This window comes from Pseudophryne corroboree, chromosome 11 (assembly GCF_028390025.1).
Source record: "Pseudophryne corroboree isolate aPseCor3 chromosome 11, aPseCor3.hap2, whole genome shotgun sequence".
NCBI lineage: Eukaryota > Metazoa > Chordata > Amphibia > Anura > Myobatrachidae > Pseudophryne > Pseudophryne corroboree.
Window position 1 is genome coordinate 219,940,994 of NC_086454.1, and position 25,930 is coordinate 219,966,923.

At 44.8% G+C, this 25,930-nt stretch overlaps 1 protein-coding gene across 5 annotated transcripts in view; it reads right to left on the reverse strand.

The window, feature by feature from the left end:
* Positions 1–25,930, reverse strand: part of LOC134969348 (dipeptidase 2-like) — a 649,658-nt gene that overhangs the window by 237,948 nt on the left and 385,780 nt on the right. For all 5 annotated transcript variants that reach the window (XM_063945260.1, XM_063945264.1, XM_063945263.1 and 2 more), the window contains one exon: positions 21,842–21,971. In XM_063945260.1, the coding sequence (XP_063801330.1) occupies positions 21,842–21,971 (130 nt within the window). The remainder of the gene's footprint in view (positions 1–21,841; positions 21,972–25,930) is intronic.

Below are 25,930 nucleotides of genomic sequence, written 5' to 3' on the forward strand. Positions count from 1 at the left end.
CATCTGAAGCATAATCCCTGAAAAGTGCTGTCATTGAGGGGAGGAGTGTTCTACATCAGGGGCTAATTAAATGTGGATACAATGTGGTGTGTATTACATATTGATTTCCTGAATTACTTGGACTGTTGGGAATGTTTTCAAAATCGATATTTTTGCATCTAGTTACAATGTTTTCTTGCATGGAGCAATGCTTTATTCTATACACAGTAAAATAATGATGATATTGTAGAGTTCCCTCAGGAGTACAGATCAGTTATTTTATATAACTACTGTATTGTGACAATTGCATATGTGTGTAAATAAATATATATATATATATATATATATTAGAATAATTTCTTTAGGGGGCACCTAATAATAATAATAATAATAATAATAATAAATAATAGAATTCTTGGTATCAGTGCCCTTTGGATTTATATTAGCAGTACAAACAATTTTTTTCCTTTTAAAAAGCTGTTCAGTGAGTGCAACCACATATAATGTTCTTAAAATACACATATATTTATTAAAATACTTTCTTAAAATGCTTCATAAAAATATTTAATCAAAACAATGAAACCTTAAACCAAGACAAGTATTGTACACATCAGTTTTTCAACAGAATTTTGGTAGATATCTTTCTTTTGTGACTCCAGAGAATAAATCACCCATTAAGGTTAATGGTGCTTGTGCAATTATGTGATATTGTTATGTGTTTGTGATAATACTCTGTGAAATCTGTAATGGTAATTGGAACATTAGACAACCTGTAGTATAGCATTTCTGGTATACATTTGTGGATGGTGATTTATAACAGATTGTAGTGGTTTTATATAGTGTATCTTGCTGAAATATAGAAGTCGACACATACTTCCTTTTGTTACTGTGGTCATGTGCTTGTAGCAATGGCATGCTGGTATTTGTGGTTACTTGGTGATCTGGTCTTGTGATGATTCCTATAACATGGACAGCATGCAATGTTGGTCTTGGAAGGCTGGAATAAGTTAGCATAAAGGAGGATGTGTTTGTCTCAAAGGTACTGACCGGAATTGGTATATAATTACTGTCTACATTATATAGCATAGCAAGCATACAATATGCTCTGGTTATTGAGATACTGTGTTAGCTTGGAATTGTGAAATCAGCACATATGTAATGTTGTTCAAGATGGTTATTGCCATGTGCTTGAACCTGGAAACAAAGGATGGTGGCATTGTTATAGTTTTGTGATGTGATAACTATAACCATATGCTGACATCAGTGTTTTTGGATTGGACATGGAATATAATTAGTTGGATTGAAAAGTGTCTGAATGAGTTAGTTAATTCATACAAAAATGGTTGCTGCCATGCGGCTTATGGCATACCCTTTTGAACCATGTGTTGCAGACTTTGGAGTCATGGGAGTTTTCCCAAAATGGAGTCTAGTTTCTGTCCCATGCGGTCTGTGGACCATGCAGTCACATGCTGCCCCTCCCCGGCATACACTCACGCACACACATACATAAACCAAAACCAATCCCCTTAGATGTTTCTTCAGATAGATATTTTTCCATTATCTATCAATAAATCTAGGGTTTCATTTTATGGAACCTGTGATTTAGCCGAGTGCTTCGAGAAATATCTCCCCAGTAATAAATATACACACACACACACACATACATACATTTCTGCTGCAGGGTACACTGGGCTCCACAAGTCTGGACAATGGGGTGTAGAGTAGGATCTTGATCCGAGGCACCAACAGGCTCAAAGCTTTGACTGTTCCCAGAATGCACAGCGCCGCCTCCTATATCACCCTGCCTCCCAGCACAGGAGCTCAGTTTGTCAGTTGGTGCTGCAGTAAGCAGGCACTTAACAGAGGGGCTGCTCCAAGCAGCCCTGAGAAAAGCTTTTTATGAGGTAAAAAGTGAAGACTTCAAGGGCAGCAGCGGTGGTAAATGTCTTGTGACATTCTCTGCTGCAGCTCCAGCTCTCCCCAGCGGCGCTGTACACTCCCGAGCCCTGGTTGCCGGGTACCTACAGCGGAGGCTCCGGGTTTCTTCATGTTAAACACACACGGCTGGGGCTCTCCAGGATCGCGTGGCCGCGCTTCGGGAGGTGGTAAGTGGGTCCCGCTCGCGGGACCCGGTCTTTATCGCCATCCGGCGTGGTCAGTGGGAGGCGGGCTGCACGCGCTGGCGGTGGACACTGTGGACACAGGGGATCCAACTAGATCACCAGGGCATGGGCGCAGGTCAGGTTTTCTCTTAAAACCGATTTTAATATCTCCCACAGTACCCGGTGGTTTTGCAAGAAAGGGGGATAAGGCTTAGACCTGAAGCCCCTCCCCCAGCCCCAGGGCGCCATTTCCAGCAAGTGTTCCAGCCCTGGAGCTGCATCTCTGTCTTTTCCTCACTCCCTGTCAGTGTCTGCGGCGCCATTACTCCTCAGCTCACTGTTCCTGGGACTGCTTGGGCAAATCCTCCTATGTAAAGCCGCCTGGTTGTCAGCGCTGTGCCTTTACATGACACTTAAGTATTCTACCTGCCTTTTTAGTCAGTGTTAGTAAGAAAGAGTGCATTTAGACAGGGGTTTATAGTACAATTACCCTGTGATATACATCCAGTTTCTTACTGTGTAGTGTTATATCTATTGACTATATAGCTGTGTAAGCTAGTCCAGTGCAGTATTATTGTCTGTAATAACCTCTGCATTGTACAAGCTGTGACTATCTGTGTGTGCATTGATAGCTGAGTGGTGTCCATCTCGTGTCTTTCACTCAACTTGCTATCCCTATATTCTATAACCTGAGGGGGCTTGGTGCGTCAGTTGTTATTTAATATAGGATTTTCACAAAGATATACTGTATTACGTATTTTTCTCTGTGATTTAGTCACCATATCTCTCCTTTATCTCTGCTGATGCTGACTACACTGCGCAGGGGTTTGTGTTTAGGGATATAGTGCTGCTAATAATTGTACTGTGTTACCTCATACTGCAAGTTATATCATGTCTGCTTCTGAGGGTAACGGTTCTGGGACGGAACACACTGCTGGTGTTGCTGAAGCCACAGGCACATATGGGGAGAATATAGCAGCTGTGAGCTCTGGTTCTGGGGGCTCCTTGCCCCCCAGTGGGACTGTGGCAACGGAGGCAAATACTGATCCTCCGTGGGCCGCTTTTTCCATGCTGCTGCATATGCTAGTTCATAAACTAACACCCCCTATGGGACCCCCAATGCCGGTACAACCATATGTGGTCCCCGCAGCTAACCCGCCGTGGGCGGACGATTTATCTGCTCAAATAAAGAAGTTGAACCAGTCTCTGACTACTAAAAAGTTTGACCATCGCTCGCCTAAGTCCAAGAGGTCCTCTAAGCAAGCGCTCGTCTCCTCACAATCCACTGCTGTCACTGACACCTCGTCTGATGAAGACAGCACATACACTGACCCCACAGGTTCTGACTCAGATACGGCTGATGGGGAGGGTAGTTCACATGTGGATGTTCCTGATCTTTTGGAGGCTATTAAGTTAATTCTGCAGATTACGGATGATCCCGAGCCATCCGTTCCTCCTAAGAAACCAGATAGGTTCAAGCATCAGAAGGTGATTAAACAAGTTTTACCTCACTCTGACCACCTAGTGGATATACGTCAGAAACCCTGGCAAAGCGCTGGTACGAAGTTTGTGCCTCAAAAGACGATGCTGGCTCGCCAGAGCTGTCTAAGAATTGGGAAATGCCTCCTCCAGTAGACTCACATGTGGCTAGGATGGTGGTTTCCTTTGCTCTACCTGTCACTACCGTCACGTCTCTAAAAGAGCCTACGGATAAACGTGTCGAGGGTTGTCTAAAAGCAATTTACACCCTCACGGGTGCTGCACAAAGGCCCACTATTGCAGCTACATGGGCGGCAGAGGCTATTGAAGCATGGGCCTTGGAGTTAGAAGCTGAAATCTCCTCTGACCATGCTAGACAATGCTTGTCATATATTGTCACAGCTTCTCACTATATTAAAGAGGCGGCTTCTGATGCCAGTATCCTAGCAGCCAAGGCCTCTACTACGTCAGTCCTGGCTCACAGGATATTGTGGCTGAGATCCTGATCTGTGGATCTGGACTCTAGAAAAACCCTGGAGGTACTCCCTTTCAAGGAGGATATTCTGTTTGGGGAGGACTTAAATAAGATAGTGGCTGACTTGGCTACTGCCAAAACTGCCTGTCTGCCTAATACAGCTCCTTCTGTGTTGAAGGCCAAAGGCACGTCCTTTCGCCCCTTTCGTCCTTCAGGTAAAGCAAAAGGTCAGGCGTACCATAAGCAGGCCAGCACTTCCAAACCTGGTGAGCCGAAGCCCAAAAGAGCCTGGGCTGCCCGTCAGCCAGCAGCCAAGACCGATAAGCCTGCCACATGATGGGGCGGGCCTCCTCCTGGGGGATCCCAGGGTGGGGGGCCGGCTTCTAGGGTATACCCAGGAATGGTTGAAGACCACTTCAGATGCCTGGGTACTGGAAGTCGTCACTCGAGGTTACGCCATAGCCTTCAAAAACCGACCCCCTCATCAATTTTGCCAGACAGACGTCCCGTCGGACCAGACAAAGGCAAACACTCTGCATTCGGTGGTACAGACCCTCCTGGATACAGGAGTCGTAGTACAGGTGCCTCTTGCTCAGAGGGGCCGGGGGTACTATTCTCCGCTGTTTCTAGTCCCGAAACCGAATGGGTCCTCCCGGCCCATTCTCAACCTCAAGGCACTGAACAAGTTTGTGAAGGTTTCCAAGTTCCGTATGGAAACCCTTTGCTCTATAGTTCTGGCCTTGGAACCTGTGGACTACATGGTCTCCCTGGACATACAGGATGCTTACCTGCATATTCCTATAGCAGTGTCACATCAACAATACCTGAGGTTCGATATTGGCAACCTCCATTACCAGTTTCGGGCGTTACCTTTTGGTTTAACAACGGCTCCGCGATGTCACGATCCGGGTATCTGGACGCCATTACTTACCCTTCAGATGCCTCCTAAGGCTGGCTCAGCGTTCCAGGACCGGATCCCGCTGTTCCTGAGTTTCCACATGCAGAATGTCAGAGTGGTGATTTCATCAGCCGCGGCCTCCGCTGTGCCCGCGTGGTTAAATGTGCGCTTGTCAGTCTGGCGTCTCCTGTCTCCTGTGGCCGGCGTCGCCATTACTGTTTCAATTCTCACATGGATTACAAACCAAACTTCCCTCCAAGTGTCTGCATGGGCGCAGCCATCTTGGATTTTGTCATCTGATTATTTCCACCAATCTGCTGTCTGTATTGTTGATTTGCATAATTGCCTAGCCAACCCCTTCCTTGCTGCAGGTATAAGTATGCTGTGCCTGAGCAAGGAAGGCGTCAGTGCTTTGGTTGTCTAACCTAGTTCCAGTTTGTCTCTCTCCTGTGGTTGTCTTCCAGGTTCCAGCTCCTGTCTCCAGACTTCTGCTATAGAGACCCGCACCAGCATTCCATCTGCGGTGTAGCCTGACTCTCCGATCCATTCTGGACTCACCTGTTTCCAACTACAACAATCACCTGCTTCCAGCCCAGCTTCCAGCAGTGTACAGCTTCTCTTAAAGGGCCGGTGTCCTTTCTGCAGTTTACCACTCTCCACCGGTATTATTATTTCACCGCTCTCAAACAATCACCTGCTTCCAGCCCAGCTTCCAGCAGTGTACAGCTTCTCTTAAAGGGCCGGTGTCCTTTTCTGCAGTTTACCACTCTCCACCGGTATTATTATTTCACCGCTCTCAAACAATCACCTGCTTCCAGCCCAGCTTCCAGCAGTGTACAGCTTCTCTTAAAGGGCCGGTGTCCTTTTCTGCAGTTTACCACTCTCCACCGGTATTATTATTTCACCGCTCTCAAACTCCAAACTTCATTATTATTTCATCGCTCTCAAGTTCGTTTATTATTTAACTGGTTCCAGCCAGTATCCACTCCGTACCAACAACAGTCTGGTTCCAGCCAGTATCCACAGCAGCCGTTTTACCTTCAGCAGCCCAGCCTTTCCTGGAACATCAGCTGGTACGATCCTGGGTTCTCTCCATTGCTACAGTCAAGCCTGGTAAGGACTTTCCAACTAGAAGATTATAAGAACTGTCTCACACTACCAGTGCCTGTGGCCCTTGCCACCCTGTAGTACCCAGGAATTGTATTTATCCTCTGTTGACTTTTATGTTTCCTTTTACTGCTGCTGTGTTACGGAGTTTGTCATAATAAACATCATTGACTTTTATCCTGGTTGTCGTGGTCACGCCTTCGGGCAGTTATTCTACATGTTACTTACATGTCTAGGGGTCTGATACAACCTCCCAGGTTCCGTTACATCTCAGCCCCTACAACTGAGGCTGCCTCTCGTCAGCTCAGACCCTCAGTTGTGACAGTAAGCACTGACCTAATGAATCCAGCCGGAGACCAGGATCAAGCGGCCAGGCCGATGCAAGAACTGGCAGCCCGACTTGAACATCAGGAGGCTGCACAGAGCCACATCATCCGCTGTCTCCAGGATCTCTCTACACGGCTGGATGGTATTCAAACGACCCTCCGTGGACCTGGCACGTCCGGTGCGTCCACTACAGTGACACCAGCTGTAACCCCACCCACCTTACCCATTTCCAGTCCACATCTTCATCTTCCAACGCCAGCAAAATTTGATGGATCTCCAAGGTTCTGCAGGGGATTTCTCAATCAATGTGAAATCCACTTTGAGCTTCTACCTGGCAATTTCTTCAGTGACCGTACCAAAATTGCCTATATCATCACCCTTCTCAGTGGCTCAGCCCTTGACTGGGCATCACCTTTATGGGAGAAGTCTGATCCCCTGCTATCCTCCTATACTGACTTTGTAGCTACATTCAGGCGCATCTTCGACGAGCCAGGCCGGATAACATCTGCTTCATCTGAGATTCTCCGTTTACGCCAGGGAACACGTACTGTGGGACAGTATCTTATACAGTTTAAAATCCTGGCATCCAAACTGGCATGGAACGACGAGGCCCTGTATGCTGCATTCTGGCATGGCTTATCAGAACGCATCAAGGATGAGTTAGCTACCAGAGACTTGCCCTCTAAGTTGGATGAGCTAATTTCTCTTTGCACGAAGGTTGATCTACGTTTCAGAGAGAGAGCAACCGAGCGAGGAAGATCATCTACTCCTAAATCTTCTGCTCCTCCTCCTCGTCAACCATCTCCATCCAAGGATGAGCCTATGCAAATTAGTCGTTCCCGTCTATCTCCCGCTGAGCGCCGAAGACGTCTCTCTGAGTCTCTCTGTCTCTACTGTGCAGCTCCGTCGCACACTATCAATGCCTGTCCCAAACGTCCGGGAAACTCCAGATCCTAGCTCGCCAAGGAGAGGGCCGGCTAGGAGTAATGATCTCCTCTCCATCTCCTCATGACTGTAACCTCCCAGTGTCGCTCCAAATTGCTCAACGTTACAGGAACGTCATTGCCCTCCTTGATTCCGGAGCAGCTGGGAATTTCATAACCGAAGCTTATGTTAAACGGTGGCCCCTACCCACCGAGAGACTGTCCTCGTCCATCTCTTTGACTGCCGTGGATGGCAGCAAGATTTTTGATGCAGTCATTTCCTTAAGGACTCTTCCAGTTTGTCTGAGAGTGGGAGTTCTTCATTCTGAGTATATTTCTTTTTTAGTGATTCCAAGAGCCACACATCCAGTGGTTTTAGGCCTTCCATGGCTCCGTCTCCACAACCCATCAATTGACTGGACGACTACGCAAATACTGGCATGGGGTCCCTCCTGTGCTGAGACTTGTTTAGCCAAAGTTCTTCCTGTTTGTTCTTCCTTCCCCAGGTCATCTGATGTTCCGCCTCCTCCATATCAAGACTTCACGGACGTGTTCAGTAAAGCCTCTGCTGATATCCTTCCTCCTCATAGAGAATGGGACTGCCCAATCGACCTCATTCCAGGGAAGGTACCACCGCGAGGCCGAACTTATCCGTTGTCTCTGCCTGAGACACACTCCATGGAAGAGTACATCAAAGAGAACCTGGCGAATGGTTTCATCCGACCATCTTCTTCTCCAGCCGGCGCAGGCTTCTTCTTCGTTAAGAAGAAAGACGGTGGTCTGCGTCCGTGCATCGACTACAGAGGTCTGAACGACATTACCGTCAAGAACCGATACCCTTTACCCCTGATTACCGAGCTCTTTGATAGAGTTAGTGGTGCAACTATTTTCACAAAGCTGGACTTGAGGGGTGCCTACAATCTCATCCGAATCCGTGAGGGTGACGAGTGGAAGACCGCCTTTAACACCCGTGACGGACATTATGAGTACCTCGTCATGCCCTTCGGATTGAGCAATGCTCCAGCAGTCTTCCAGCACTTCGTGAATGAGATTTTCAGGGATATCTTGTACCGCCATGTCGTGGTTTATCTAGACGACATCCTCATCTTTGCTAATAATCTCGAAGATCATCGTTTCTGGGTAAAAGAGGTTCTTTCCCGTCTCCGTGTCAATCACCTCTATTGTAAATTGGAGAAGTGTGTGTTTGAAGTTAAAACCATTCCGTTTCTAGGTTACATTGTGTCCGGTTCCGGACTAGAGATGGATCCTGAGAAACTCCAAGCAATCCAGAATTGGCCTATACCCTTAAGCCTCAAAGGGGTCCAGAGGTTCTTAGGGTTCGCCAATTATTATAGAAAATTTATACGAGACTTTTCCACCATTGTGGCGCCTATCACTGCATTAACCAAGAAAGGTGCTAATCCGCCCAAGTGGTCCGAGGAAGCTACGCAGGCCTTTCACCTTCTGAAGCAACGGTTCATCTCTGCACCAGTTCTGAAACAGCCCGACGCCGACTCTCCTTTTATCTTAGAGGTGGATGCCTCCTCCGTTGGAGTAGGAGCAGTGTTATCCCAGAGGGCCAAAGATGGACATCTACATCCTTGCAGTTTCTTCTCCCGGAAGTTCTCCCCAGCTGAGCGCAACTATGCCATTGGCGATCAGGAGTTGCTAGCCATCAAGCTCGCTCTGGAGGAGTGGAGATACCTGTTGGAGGGAGCTTCCCACTCAATCACCATACTTACCGACCACAAAAATCTTTTATATCTCAAAGGCGCACAATGTCTGAATCCTCGTCAGGCCAGATGGGCACTTTTCTTCTCTAGGTTTGACTTTAAACTCCAGTTCTGTCCGGGTTCTCAGAATCGTAAGGCCGATGCCCTTTCCCGCTCATGGGAGCAAGAAAATGAGTCCGAGTCTGCAGACAAGCATCCTATTATTAATCCGTTGGCATTCTCCACGGTAGGGATGGACTCTACGCCTCCACCAGGGAAAAGTTTTGTTAAGCCAGTTCTAAGGAAGAAGCTCATGCATTGGGCCCATGCTTCCCGTTTTGCTGGACATACAGGCATTCAGAAAACCCTTGAATTTATTTCTAGGTCCTACTGGTGGCCAACTCTGAAGAAGGACGTTATGGAATTTATTGCCTCCTGCCCAAAGTGTGCCCAACACAAAGTCTCCCGCCAGTCGCCTGCGGGGCAACTGGTTCCATTATCTGTTCCCCGTCGACCTTGGACCCATTTGTCGATGGACTTTGTTTCCGATCTACCTATCTGCAACAAGTTTAATACCATCTGGGTGGTAGTTGACCGGTTCACCAAGATGGCACATTTCATCCCTCTCACCGGTCTTCCGTCAGCTTCCAAGTTGGCTCAAGTGTTTATACAAGAGATCTTCCGACTTCACGGTCTTCCTGAAGAGATCATCTCGGATCGTGGAGTACAATTTGTAGCCAAATTTTGGCGAAGTTTGTGTCAAGCCCTCCAAGTCAAGTTAAAGTTTTCCACGGCTTACCATCCTCAGACCAATGGTCAAACCGAGAGGGTGAATCAGGACTTGGAGGCCTTCCTCCGTATATATGTGTCTTCCTCTCAAGATGACTGGGTTCAACTCCTTCCTTGGGCCGAGTTCAGCCACAACAATCAATACCATTCCTCATCTTCTTCTACACCATTCTTCATTAATTATGGATTCCACCCTAAAGTCCCAGAATTCCAACCGCTTCCCGCAACTTCTGTTCCAGCAGTGGATGTCACCGTGCGTCAGTTTTCAAATAACTGGAGGAACGTCCGCGCAGCCCTGCTTAAAGCCTCATTCAGGTATAAGAAGTTTGCCGATAGGAAGCGTAGAGCGGTTCCTGCTCTCAAGGAGGGTGATCGTGTGTGGCTGTCCACGAAGAATTTGAGGTTGAGAGTTCCCAGCATGAAATTTGCACCTCGCTACATCGGACCCTTCAAGATTGAACAAGTCATCAATCCCGTTGCCTACAGGTTACAGTTACCATCCTTCTTGAAAATACCCAGGACATTTCATGTTTCTTTGTTGAAACCGCTGATCCTGAATCGGTTTCATTCCGCACTTCCTCCAGCTCCCAAAGTTCAGACTCAACAGGGAGTCGAGTACGAGGTGGCCAAGATTTTGGACTCACGTTTCCGTTACGGTCAGTTACAATACCTCATTTACTGGAAGGGCTATGGTCCTGAAGAAAGCTCTTGGACCAATGCCTCAGACGTCCATGCTCCTGCCTTGGTCTGAAATTTCCACGCAAAGTTTCCTTTAAAGCCTAAGAAGTGTCCTGGGGCCACTCCTAAAGGGGGGGGGGGTGCTGTCACGATCCGGGTATCTGGACGCCATTACTTACCCTTCAGATGCCTCCTAAGGCTGGCTCAGCGTTCCAGGACCGGATCCCGCTGTTCCTGAGTTTCCACATGCAGAATGTCAGAGTGGTGATTTCATCAGCCGCGGCCTCCGCTGTGCCCGCGTGGTTAAATGTGCGCTTGTCAGTCTGGCGTCTCCTGTCTCCTGTGGCCGGCGTCGCCATTACTGTTTCAATTCTCACATGGATTACAAACCAAACTTCCCTCCAAGTGTCTGCATGGGCGCAGCCATCTTGGATTTTGTCATCTGATTATTTCCACCAATCTGCTGTCTGTATTGTTGATTTGCATAATTGCCTAGCCAACCCCTTCCTTGCTGCAGGTATAAGTATGCTGTGCCTGAGCAAGGAAGGCGTCAGTGCTTTGGTTGTCTAACCTAGTTCCAGTTTGTCTCTCTCCTGTGGTTGTCTTCCAGGTTCCAGCTCCTGTCTCCAGACTTCTGCTATAGAGACCCGCACTAGCATTCCATCTGCGGTGTAGCCTGACTCTCCGATCCATTCTGGACTCACCTGTTTCCAGCTACAACAATCACCTGCTTCCAGCCCAGCTTCCAGCAGTGTACAGCTTCTCTTAAAGGGCCGGTGTCCTTTCTGCAGTTTACCACTCTCCACCGGTATTATTATTTCACCGCTCTCAAACAATCACCTGCTTCCAGCCCAGCTTCCAGCAGTGTACAGCTTCTCTTAAAGGGCCGGTGTCCTTTTCTGCAGTTTACCACTCTCCACCGGTATTATTATTTCACCGCTCTCAAACAATCACCTGCTTCCAGCCCAGCTTCCAGCAGTGTACAGCTTCTCTTAAAGGGCCGGTGTCCTTTTCTGCAGTTTACCACTCTCCACCGGTATTATTATTTCACCGCTCTCAAACTCCAAACTTCATTATTATTTCATCGCTCTCAAGTTCGTTTATTATTTAACTGGTTCCAGCCAGTATCCACTCCGTACCAACAACAGTCTGGTTCCAGCCAGTATCCACAGCAGCCGTTTTACCTTCAGCAGCCCAGCCTTTCCTGGAACATCAGCTGGTATGATCCTGGGTTCTCTCCATTGCTACAGTCAGGCCTGGTAAGGACTTTCCAACTAGAAGATTATAAGAACTGTCTCACACTACCAGTGCCTGTGGCCCTTGCCACCCTGTAGTACCCAGGAATTGTATTTATCCTCTGTTGACTTTTATGTTTCCTTTTACTGCTGCTGTGTTACGGAGTTTGTCATAATAAACATCATTGACTTTTATCCTGGTTGTCGTGGTCACGCCTTCGGGCAGTTATTCTACATGTTACTTACATGTCTAGGGGTCTGATACAACCTCCCAGGTTCCGTTACATCTCAGCCCCTACAACTGAGGCTGCCTCTCGTCAGCTCAGACCCTCAGTTGTGACACGCGAGTCTTCACCAAAGTTATGGCGGTGATGACGGTGGTACTCCGCCGTCAAGGGGTCAGGATACTGCCGTATCTGGACGACTTGTTAATCCTGACAAATTCCCCAGATCTTCCCCTGCGTCATCTGGATATGACGGTCCGGTTTCCACAAGCCCACGGGTGGCTCATCAACTGGAAGAAATCCTCCCTGGTCCCTGCTCAGAGCATGGTGCGCTGTTGGACACTCACAACCAGAGGTTAAACATAGAAACATAGAAACATAGAATTTGACGGCAGATAAGAATCACTTGGCCCATCTAGTCTGCCCCTTTTTTATTTTATCCTTTAGGCAATCTCAACCCTTTTTTAACCTTAATTCTTTGTAAGGATATTCATATGCCAGTCCCAAGCATGTTTAAATTGACCTACAGTCTTAGCCTCTACCACCTCTGATGGGAGGCTATTCCACTTATCCACTACCCTTTCTGTGAAGTAATTTTTCCTTAAATTTCCCCTGAACCTCCCCCCTCCAGTCTCAATGTATGCCCACGAGTTCTAATACTTCTTTTCCTTTGAAGAATGTTTCCCTCCTGAACTTTGTTAAGACCCTTGATATATTTGAAAGTTTCTATCATGTCCCCCCTTTCCCTTCTCTCCTCCAAACTATACATGTTAAGATCTTTTAGCCTTTCCGGGTAAGTTTTGTGATGTAGGCCATGCACCATTTTAGTTGCCCTTCTTTGTACACTCCCTAATGTATTTATATCCTTCTGGAGATAGGGTCTCCACAACTGGACACAGTATTCCAGATGGGGCCGTACCAATGACCTATACAGTGGCATTATCACTTCTCAAGTCACTTGAAATAGTGACTCCTAAATCTCTTTCCTCCTCAGTAGTTTCCATTATAGTACCCTTGATACTATACTTAGCCTTTGGGTTTTTGAGACCCAAGTGCATGATTTTGCATTTTTTAGCATTAAACTGTAGTTGCCACGTTCTTGACCATTTCTCAAGCCTACCTAGGTCATTAATCATTTGTTTGACCCCTCCCGGTGTGTCTACCTGTTGCATATCTTTGTATCATCTGCAAAAAGGCATATCTTCCCTTCAATACCATCTGCAGTGTCACCAACAAAGATATTAAAGAGAACTGGACCAAGTACAGATCCCTGGGGTACTCCACTTTTAACATTTCCCTCCAAAGATTGCACTCCATTAACTACGACTGTCTGTTTCCTATCCTGCAACCAGGTTCTTATCCATTTAACTGATTTATAATCCACCCCCAGGCTTTCAAGTTTATTTAGCAGTCTGCGATGTGGGACAGTGTCAAATGCCTTACTAAAGTCTAGATATGCTACATCTACAGCTCCCCCTTGATCTATTATTTTCATCACAGAGTCAAAAAAGTCAATAAGATTTGTTTGGCATGATCTCCCACCAGTAAATCCATGCTGTTTTGGATCCTGTAAGTTGTTTGATTTAAGATATTCCACTACTCTTTCTTTTAATAGTTTTTCCATTACTTTCCCTACTACTGATGTAAGGCTTACTGGTCTGTAGTTACTTGCTTCTTCCTTGCTTCCACTTTTGTGCAGTGGAACTACATTTGCTCTTTTCCAGTCCTCTGGAATAGCACCTGTATTTAGTGACTGGTTAAATAATTCTGTTAAAGGTGTAACCAGCACATCTTTTAGCTCTTTGAGTATCCTTGGGTGTATCCCATCTGGTCCCATTGATTTATCCACTTTTAGTTTTGAAAGTTCTGTTAGGACCTTCTCCTCTGTAAATGTATTTTCATCTACCTTATTTTTATGAATGTCCTTGCAACTTAACTGTGGCCCCGTCCCTTCTTCTGTAGTAAATACTGAGCAAAAATAATTATTTAGGTGACCTGCTATTGCCTTGTCTCCCTCCACCAAATGCCCACTCTCTGTCTTAAGTCTAATTATTCCTCCATTTGATTTTCTCCTTTCACTTATACACTTAAAAAAAGTTTTGCCCCCTTTATCTACTGACTGGGCCATTTTCTCCTCAGCTTCTGCCTTTGCACGTCTGATCACTTTCTTAGCATCCTTCCGTCTGTCCAGATACACCTCTTTGTCGTTATTATTTTAGGTTGTTCTTGCTCAGGAGAAAGTCCTGAAACTTCAGGACAGGATTAGTTGCTTCCTTTCTCGTCCGCAAGTGTCGATACATTCGGCAATGCCGTGCTGGGTCTCATGGTTTCAGCATTCGACATGGTGGAGTATGCTCAATTCCATTCTCGCCCCCTCCAGAAGCTGACTCTAGCCAAGTGGGACGGCCTGCCTCACCGGATCAGGTCTCAAATGATCTCTTTGACTCCGGAGGTCCGTCTGTCGCTGCTCTGGTGGCTCCAGGACCGACAATTGTGCAGAGGCCGTCCCTTCTGGATATCCAACTGGGTCCTGTTGATGACAGATGCCAGTCTAAGAGGTTGGGGCGCAGTGCTGGAGCAGCGCTCCTTGCAGGGTTGGTGGACCAAGGAGGAATCTTTCCTCTCGATCAACATTCTGGAATTGCGGGCGGTCTTCAATGCGTTGAACCTAGCCCAGCATTTGATTCAGAACTGTCCTGTTCAAGTACAGTCGGACAGCGCCACCACAGTGGCTTACATAAATCATCTAGGCGGCACTCGAAGCCGTTTGGCAATGAAGGAAGCCTCACGGATTCTACGTTGGGCAGAACGCCATCTACCGGCAATATCGGCAATATTCATTCCGAGAGTCCTGAATTGGGAAGCGGACTTTCTCAGTCGTCAGGACGTGCATGCTGGCGAGTAGGGCCTCCATCCAGAAGTGTTTCAACTCCTCGTGGAAAGGTGGGGTCTTCCAGATGTGGATCTGATGGCGTCTCGACAAAATCACAAGGTTCCGGTCTTCGGAGCAAGGACAAGGGATTCTCAAGCAGCATTCGTGGATGCGCTGGCAGTGCCATGGAGGTTTCGGCTGCCGTACGTGTTCCCTCTGGTGTCACTCCTGCCCAGGGTAATTCGGAAGTTCAAGCAAGAAAAAGGAAATCTGCTTCTCATAGCTCCGGCGTGGCCCAGACGGCACTGGTTCTCAGACCTGCAAGGCCTATCGTCAGAGCGTCCACTTCTACTTCCACAACGCCCAGACCTCCTCGTTCAGGGCCCCTGTGTCTACCAGGACCTAGCCCGGCTGTCTTTGACGGCGTGGCTCTTGAAGCTTCCGACTTAAGAGCTAAGGGTTTTTCTGAAGAGGTCATTAAAACTATGTTGCGGGCCCGGAAACCGGCCTCTGCTCTGATTTACCATTGGGTCTGGCATTCCTACTTTGTTAGGTGTGCATCTAACTATTATGACGCTTCCAAGTTTAGTACAGCCAAACTTTTGGCTTTTCTACAGCAGGGCCTAGATTTAGGCCTGTGTCTGGCCTCCCTCAAGGTTCATATTTCTGCCTTGTCGGTGTGGTTTCAGAGAAAAATTGCGACTTTACCTGATGTTCATACTTTCACTGTGTGTTGCGTATCCAACCTCCCTATGTCCCGCCTGTGGCTCCTTGGGACTTGTCGGTGGTTTTGGAGGCATTGCAGGAGCCTCCATTTGAACCTCTTGGTTCAGCTGACCTTAAGTGGCTTTCCCTTAAGGTGGTGTTCTTGCTGGCTATTGCCTCTGCTAGAAGAGTGTCGGATTTGGGTGCCTTGTCTTGTAGTTCCCCATATCTGATTTTTCACCGTGACCGGGCGGTTCTTAGGACTCGTCCCGGATATTACCTAAGGTGGTTTTTTCGTTCCACCTTAATCAGGAAATTGTGGTTCCAGCTTTTGTCTCTCCTGATTTGTCTACCAAAGAGCAGTCTTTGGATGTGGTACGGGCTCTCCGTATCTATGTGAAGAGAACTGCTTCTATTCGAAAGTCTGATTCTCTCTTTGTTTTGTTTGGATTTCACAAACGTGGCTGGCCTGCTCACAAGTAGACCCTGGCCAGGTGGATTAGAGTGGTGATTGCGCATGCTTATGTGAAGGCTGGTCTGTCAGCTCCTGTTCATATTACGGCCCATTCTACTCGGTCTGTTGGACCTTCTTGGGCGGCCCAACGTGGTGCGACCCTTGATCAATTGTGCAAGGCGGCTACGTGGTCCTCCGGGAACACGTTCATAAGGTTCTATGCCTTCGATACTGCCGCTTCCCAGGATGCTTCCTTTGGATGCTGGGTTCTTGTGCCCACTACAGTGCATCCCCTCCCATAAGGAACTGCTTTAGGACATCCCCATTGTCCAGACTTGTGGAGCCCAGTGTACCCCGCAGCAGAAAATGAGTTTTATGGTAAGAACTTACCCTTGTTAAAACTCTTTCTGCGAGGTACACTGGGCTCCACAAGGCGCCCACCCTGACGCACTTAGCTTCTTTGGGTTGATATGGCATTAGCCGCTGACACTTCTCTTGTCGTGAGAGTGTGGTGTATGTGGCTACTAACCGTTGTCGTCTCATTTGCTGCTACTGCATTGGGCTGGTTAACTAAACTGCGCTCCTGTGCTGGGAGGCAGGGTGATATAGGAGGCGGCGCTGTGCATTCTGGGAACAGTCAAAGCTTTGAGCCTGTTGGTGCCTCAGGTCAAGATCCTACTCTACTCCCCATTGTCCAGACTTGTGGAGCCCAGTGTACCTCGCAGAAAGAGTTTTAACAAGGGTAAGTTCTTACCATAAAACTCATTTTCTCATACTTCTTTCATACAATTCTTTTCTTATATAGTTTGAACTTGTGAAAATATTCTATGGTGACTTGCATTGTATTTGACCAATACTGTTTAATGATAAAAGTGAATTCTATGAGTAGCAATTGTTTGTTGAAATACATCCTTACGATTTACATTCTATATGACTATCGTGCATTCTTCCATATATAGAATATTTCTAATGATTTAAAGATATATATGTCTAGATGCAACCTCTGCGGTTTGTTATTAAAAGGTATATAATTAGTGATTAATGATTATCATAAATCACTAAAAGGTTAAAATTATACATTTGCTTCAAAGATATGAAGTATAGTAATATAATACAAACAATTAGGTCAAACAGAGAAAAGGAGTAGGGGATAGAAGAGGAATAAATAACCCATTATCGCAAGTGTAATTTTACTATTTGTCCACTGTATAGTGTCATTTTAATTAAAAAAACTTTTGTGCACTAGGAGCGCCCCCTATATATGCTTTATTGATATATATATATATATATATATAATGTACAGTAGGTCCGACACTCCAATAACCTCATTGTCTAAAGTCCCTGGTGACTTCACGATCCGCAAGGTATAAATGATGAAAGTAAAGTACGGCACTCAGGTGTAGGAGGAATAATGCTACCACAGCAGTAACGCTTTCAACGTTTCAATTTTACTATGAAAATTGTCATCAAGAAATATACAATAATGTAAAAATCTTACCTTATATCCCCCACCATTGTGCAATGTGCGTGTGCTACCCAGTATGTATATTGAAGAGGATTAGTCCCAATGTTGTAACATGTGTAAAAAATGCTTACTAATAGCTGGAAAAACATAAAATAGAACAACAGAAGTCAGGTCCAGAGAGAAAAGAAGAGAGAAGAAGCAAAAAAAGCAAAAAGAAACAATAAAGAGAGCCAAAGGAATACAAATGGAAAATTGCTGAAACATGTTGCCTGTAACACTACAGTTACGTTACAACTATGTGGTATCTGTAATTGTCTCTATTTATCTTGTAAGACTAGATGTCAGCAGCATACAGCACACACATTTGACTGCATTCTATCATACTCTATCCAGGAGTGAGATACCGGGTTACTATGGTGATGGGTCACAGATGACATGCACAGCGCAATACGCAATGACGTCATCACTTTGCACCTCTCTTGCCAGACGAGTCCCGCTGGATACGCGTTGCACATTGCACAATGGTGGGGGATATAAGGTAAGATTTTTACATTTTTGTATACTTCCTGATGACAATTTTCATTTCTAAAATTGAAACGTTGAAGGCGTTACTGCTGTGGTAGCATTATTCCTCCTACACCTGAGTGCCGCACTTTACTTTCATCATATATATATATATATATATATACATACAACAAAAGGTGAGCTGGCGCCTGAGGGTTGAGTCAACACCCTGTGTTACAAAAGGCACTTATGATTCACACCTTTAAGAGTCAAAACATGGTGGCAACATGTTACATCATAAAATTTATTATATATACAGAAAAATAAGTTCAAAGTCCATGAATCATTTGTAAAAGGAGTAATAAGTCGCTCCACACTTAGTGTATTTCCATTTAAGATGTCGAGGACAATAGTAGGTGAATCTCTACAGTCTCCTCTTATTCTTCAGTATATAATCAGAGGTGACATCATAAAGGAAGAACAAGAATACATATACAGGTTGAGTATCCCTTATCCAAAATGCATGGGACCAGAGGTATTTTGGATATTGGATTGTTCCGTATTTTGGAATAATTGCATACCATAATGAGATATCATGGTGATGTGACCCAAGTCTAAGCACAGAATTCATTTATGTTACATATACACCTTATACACACAGGCTGAAGGTCATTTTAGCCAATATTTTTTATAACTTTGTGCATTAAACAAAGTGTATCTACATTCACACAATTCAATTATGTTTCATCTACACCTTATACACACAGCTTGAAGGTCATTTAATACAATATTTTTAATAACTTTGTGTATTAAACAAAGTTTGTGTACATTGAGCCATCAAAAAACAAAGGTTTCACTATCTCACTCTCACTCAAAAAAGTCTGTATTTCGGAATATTCCATATTTAGGAATATTTGGATATGGGATACTCAACCTGTATATATAGTGGGGCAAAAAAGTATTTGGACAGCCACCGATTGTGCAAGTTGACCCACTTAAAAAGATGAGAGAGGTCTGTAATTTCCATTATAGGTACACTTCAACTGTGAGAGACAGAATCTGAAGGGGAAAGAAACAGGAAATCACCTTGTATGATTTTTAAACAATTTATTTGTATATTCTTGCAGAAAATAAATATTTGGACAATCAAAAAGTTTAACTCAATACTTTGTATTATAACCTCGGTTGGCAATTACAAAGGTCAAATGTTTCCTGTAGTTCTTGACCAGGTTTGCACACACTGTAGCAGGTATTTTGGCCCACTCTTCCATGCAGATCTTCTCTAGATCTGTCATGTTTTGGGGCTGTCGCCTGGCAATACGGACTTTCAACTCCCTCCACAGATTTTCTATTGGGTTGAGGTCTGGAGACTGGCTAGGCCACTCCAGGACCTTGAAATGCTTCTTACGGAGCCACTACTTAGTTGCCTGGGTGGTGTGTTTGGGATCATTGTCATGCTGGAAGACCCAGCCACGTTCCATCTTCAATTCTCATACTGAGGGAAGGAGGTTTTTGCCCAAAATCTCACGATACATGGCCCCATTCATCCTCTCCTTAATACGGATCAGTTGTCCTCTCTCCTTTGCAGAAAAGCAGTCCCAAAGCATGATGTTTCCAACCCCATGCTTCACAGTGGGTATGGTGTTCTTGGGATGTGTTACGTTCGCAGTATTTGATACCCAGGGTGGACAAGCCCCAAGCACTGGAATGCAAGCTGCAGTATAAACGGAGCTTGACAGCACCCCCAAGGAGCCCTAACTCCATTGTCTCACCCTCGTTGTCAGCCTATGCCTGTGTGGCTATGGTTTCTTGGGCCCACGGCAGCTGCGTTTGAAGGGCGGATTATGTCTGCCCAACTCCAATGCCCTCCGGTCTTAGTTGGAGAAAAGGCATAGACCGAGATGGGGCGATAACAAGGGGAACGTATTACTAAAGAAGGAAGTACCTAGTTAGGTGTGCTACAGAACTAAAATAAAGTATGTGCGGCGCAGCCGCCAAGACAAAAACTACAACAAAGGCAGTGCTGTTCCCACGCCAACACAACACCGTTGTGTACTGGCGAGGACAGCATACACAGAACCCTCTGCAGAAAATGTAAAGCAAATACGACAGGTAGCTACAGCCTAGGCTGAGGAACGCGGCAAAGCCGCTACTCACGAAACCGGTACGAATACTTGCAAAAGGACAGGAGCCCCCAAAGTAGCAGACACAGGCTCTCAAGAGCGGAGGACAGGCAGAATTCCAACGACAAACCAGTGGACACCAAGAAACAGGCTACTGGATCAGGAACAGGCAAAGCCACAGGACTCCTGGACAGGAACGCTTCAAGGCAGGAAGCAGCTAGACAGAAGCTATCACCGGCGTCTGTGTCAGGTAGTGAGGGAGAATATAACAAGGAATTCCTCCAATCACAGCAGAGACCCTAATTAATTATGTTGTGCAGCTAACCTGCTGCACGACTCCAAACTGACAGGTGCGATTAGTTATATGGCAACGGGGAACGCAGTCAACTGTGGCGTCCCCGTTGACAAGGACCCGGCGGCTCAGTACGCTCAGCGTCCTGGCGCTGCTAGGCGCCGAGCAGGAGAAGGCACGGCAGACGTGATGCGCTGGGACCGTTGCTTAGCAACGGTCGGGCGCTGGTGCGAGCCGACGCGCCTAACAGGATGCCAGTCATCATTCTCCCTCCAAACATGGCGAGTGGAGTTTATACCAAAAAGTTAGATTTTGCTCTCATCTGACCACATTACATTCTCCCAATCCTCATATGGATCATCCAGATGGTCACTGGCAAACTTTAGACGGGCCTGGACATGTGCTGGTTTAAGCAGGGGGATCTTCCCCGGTGCTGCAGGATTTCAATCCATGACGACGTAGTGTGTTACTAATGGTAACCTTTGTGACTGTGGTCCCAGCTCTCTTGAGGTCATTGACCAGGTCCCCCTGTGTAATTCTGTGCTGATTCCTCACCGTTCTCAAGATCATTGATACCCCACGAGGTGAGATCTTGCATGGAGCCCCAGGTCGAGGGAGATTGTCAGTGATCTTGTATTTCTTCCATTTTTTAATAATTGCGCCAACAGTTGATCTCTTCTCACCAAGCTGCTTGCCTATTGTCGAGTAGCTCATCCCAGCCTTGTGCAGCTCTACAGTTTTGTCCCTGGTGTCCTTAGACAGCTCTCTGCTCTTGGCCATGGTGGAGAGTTAGCAGTCTGACTGTTTCAGGGTGTGGACAGGTGTCTTTTATACAGATAACCAGTTCAAACAGGTGCCATTAATACAGGTAACGAGTGGAGGATAGAAGAGCTTCTTAAAGAAGAAATAACAGGTCTGAGAGAGCCAGAAATCTTGCTGCTTGGTAGATGTCCAAATATTTATTTTCCACAAGAAAATTGTTTAAAAATCATACAATGTGATTTCCAGGTTTTTTTTCCTTCAGATTCTGTCTCTCGCAGTTGAAGTGTACCTATGATGGAAATTACAGACCTCTCTCATCTTTTTAAGTGGGTCAACTTGTACAATCGGTGGCTGTCCAAATACTTTTTTGCCCCACTGTGTTTGTAAATATATATATATATATATATATATATATATATATATATATATATATTTTTTTTTATTTATATTTCACTGTTATATGTTAAAAACAATGTCTATGAATGTAGCAAAGCTTTATCATAATATGGAATAAGCTTAGGTTAAAAACACATACAGTACTGTATATGGTAAAATTACTGCTTCAAAGTATATGGTACTGCTACAGTAAATGGTAATAATAAATGCTTCAAAGTGTGAATTGTATCCCACGCATTACCAGAGCAAATTACTTTTTTGCTTGCACCTTTGGCGGGTGCAAGCAAAAATTTAAGCACGCAATATTTTTATATACAGTATTATGTAATTTACATCTAACCTTTTGCTGATGTTACCAATTCCAGTTCCTTATATTTGCTGCACATTCTTTTGATGACATCGATCTGCTCTAAGGCCAGCCTTATGGCATCTTTGTCTTGAGCATTGCACAGAACATATGCAGACCAGAACTAGGGAAAACAAAACATGTTTATAATTTGAAGTATACAATTATGAACATAGGTTCTCAATAGTGTACATGTGATAGATTAAAGGTAAATGTCCAGTATGACATGATTATTACTACCAAATTTTACCAAATGTCTTACAAAGTAGCATAGTATTTGAGGTTGAATAGAGGCAAATTGCCCATCGTGTTCAACCTATTTTAAGTTGTGATGATTCTACATACTTGCTAAATAATGTTTTATGACTAGTTAGCTACTATAACTCATGTTACCCCCGGATTAACCACTGATAATGTCGATATTACCTTAAAACACAAAGCTATACCTTAAATCACACCTTTACCATGGAGCCACTGCGGCCGCTAGACTTAATACTCACGCTACGTACTTCGTATGCTATTTGCGTACAGAGTCCTGCACCGTGTACGTACTTTGCGTACAAACGCTGCGCTGGGGGTACAGAGTACACACAGCGCGTACACACTCAATTGATATACTTTAAACCTTATTAGTAATACAATGCAATGATATGATTACACTTTAAACCTTATGCAGCAAAGCACTGCAATGATGTTACACCTTAAAATCTTATGCAGCGCTGACGGTACAAAGTACCCGCAGCGCGTACACACCTTATCAATACACTTTTAAACCTTATACAGTTAGGTAATGTAATACGCTTTAAACCTTAGCAGGGAAATGAGGACACAACACCGATTTGTAGTTAACCGCTGGGTTCTAACGCCACAGTGGATTATTTGAAAGGGGATAACAATACAAATTATACACTACAAGGCTAACAAGATAAATCTACAACAGAATAATGGCTACAGTCAATGTACATACGTGAGAATATTCACTTGCGCAACCTGGACCAGTCCTCCACTCATCAGGTAGATAGCGTTCAGAGTCTGTGATAGTGACCTGGCCTGCAGCTCGCTCTTTATTCAGTAGATCAAAACATAATACAATAGACACTGTGTGCTCTTCTTCCATTAGTTTGGGGGTGGGACATATCCTGTGCACCGGGGACCATTGGTCAGTTCAAGAAGTGGGCGATGGCTAGGACTTGAGATGTGGTTTCTGTTGTTTACATCTGAGTTCCCGCCCCATGACCAGTTAAACCCATCACATTAAACATACATAAATCTGGTATTATTAATAACTTAATGAGGTAATATATAATAATGTTCTTATTCCCACCAGATTAATGTTTACGTGACTCTGAACAATATGATCCCACACATGATATGATTATCTATTTCAATCCTCAAGATATACATATATCCACATATATCTATATACTCATATATATATATATATATATATATATATATATATATATACACACACACACACACACACACATACTCCTGCTATTACAATTTGTTAGGAATTATATATATACATATATATATATATATATATATATATAAAAACACCCACATCTCCATGAGTTTTAGACTATGAATGTTAATATCTTATATTTCTAACTGTCTGGTCTTGTGTTTTGGTTAGCTATTGTTAATTGATTTTCTTAAACAGCTTCAGTTCCTGGGTATTGTCTCTTCGTTTGTTTTTGCCTTCAGGTGAGACAATGACAATCCAGTACTCATTGTTTAAAATAGAAACTCGGCTCTCCTAGTAAACAAAGGTGTTTGCCTTCATAGAATTTCAAAGCTTAGTGTAAATATGGCCATTGTATTTTAGTCTCTGGGAGTTTTAATTTATGTGTGACTGACCTTCATGCTATTTAGAAGAAAGATCAGACAGTGTGGGATTTTTACAATATATATATTAGATCTATGATATATATTTGTGGCTTTTCCATGAGAGTACAAATTCCACTGTAATTACTCGTACCACTCTCTAATGCGCCGGACCGCGGGTGCGACCATACGCAATTTGCGGATATGTGCACGCATGGCGGAACAAGTGCACGCGCAGTGGGCATGTGTGTGTCGTTTGTACGTGATGTGTGTACTGCAATATTTTTCGACTTTGACAGTCCAACCTTTGGCAGTCAACAATAACTGCCACTATCTAATCACTAAACAGAAAAATATACAATATCTACAAAAGTTTGGATAGTCGGGAGAGAGGAGAAGGTAGGAAATGTATGACCTAGTGGGATAGTAAAAAGAATGTAAGTATGAATCCATGTCTGAGGGGCATGTATCATCATGCCGTATATGTTCTAAATATGCTTCGAGGTATTGCGAAGTATACATTAAATCCTTCTCATCCCGTATTAAGGGTCTGTAAGTGGGCCAACAAACACTACCGAGCTCTTTTCGGCTTCTTGTTCCAACAAATGGGGTGCACATTTAGTTGATGATACATGGAGGGGGAACATATGTGAGTGCTAATATATGTGGATATCACCTGTCGACTATGTGTGTCATTAACTGAAGGTTGTAGAGATGAAGATAAGACACATATCTAAAATACATTCACATAACATTTTCATAATCATTCTTGGGTGTTGATCGAAGTCTTTTCCGGATGGGTGTATTTTTGCTGAGGGGGAAATAATTCATTTGCAATCATGTCTTATCACAACATTGTCTCTATGGATGGGCCGTAAATTAAATCTGCTGCTGTAACAATGCCCCCGCTCCTTAAACTCATCAATTTTGTGCCGTGCTTGCGCCGCGTTAGAATTCGAACACACCTAAATATCAAGCCAATAATTATGACGACTCCCAGGATACAAAGAAGAAACTTTCCTACACTCATAATAACATTTTGAGCCCATTCTCCTAAACCTGAGAACCAATTGCGTGGGTTCAACCATGAGACCCAGCCAGTCAGTTCATTACTTCACAGCATTCAGGGTAAGGTTGTGTCTCCTTCGGAACTCCCACTTCAACTGCAAGATATCGTCCATCTTTTGATCGATGATCTCGGTTGGGTCATCAGTGCTGTTTGTAATATACGTGCAGCACTTCACACCATATTGAGTTGCCAAAGTGACACAGTACCCACCCGTTATGGCTGCGATATAATTGAGGACCATCCTGTGCTGGATCAGTTCCGTTTTGTAAGCTTGCAACTCCCTACCCGTATACCTGAAGGTGTCGTCATACATCTCAGTGATATTATCTATCAGGTTCGCTAGCGCCTGGATATACCTATAGTTTATAATTCCTCTGGCGGTACGGGTGATGTCTAATGCGAGTAGGAATTGAATCCCGGTGGATTCGTGGATCAAATCAGAGGCTACGTGCTCTGTCCTATCTATGAGGTGTCTCTTAACAATGTGTTCATAGTGAGTATGAGTGTAAGGAGCCTGAGCGATGCGGTGAACGTCTTTCATCTTATCATGGGTTATGGTCATGACCTCTGGCAACACTCTTCCAACATAACACAATCCCTCTGAGTTTGGGGCAAGCCACTTATACGCCTTCCTCCCACATATGAAATAGGCATCATCGGGGAGAACATATGGGACAGAATATGACATTACCATATTGCAAACTTTCCAAGTGAAAAACCCAATCCCTAGTTCTCTCATCTGTTCAGTACAAGTATCAGGCTGGATGATATGCGCACAGTACCCTGGTGATACTTCTCAAACCCGCATGGTCTTGCTTCCTAGAGTATACCTATACCGGAAATACCTTCCACTGTTGGCTATTTGGCGTATAAGTTCAGAGTCTACGGGTATCTTATCAGCTCTATGCGAAAAGGCCATGGTTTGGTTATTCCATGTCACCTCTCAATTTCCTGGTTTTCGGGAATTGGAAATGTTGAAACACACTAAGGATCTATTTACATGATACTGGTGGAGCTTCAAACTAGGGAGCCTAGAAATATTAAATTTCTTGTCCACCGGTCTCCCACCCCGTAATTCGAGTACCTCATCTATTGCTAAAGGGTACGGTACCAATCCTGACTTGCTCTGACCTTGAGGTACTTGTGAGCACACCCAGCATTCTGTCTGGTTTAAGACCTTACCC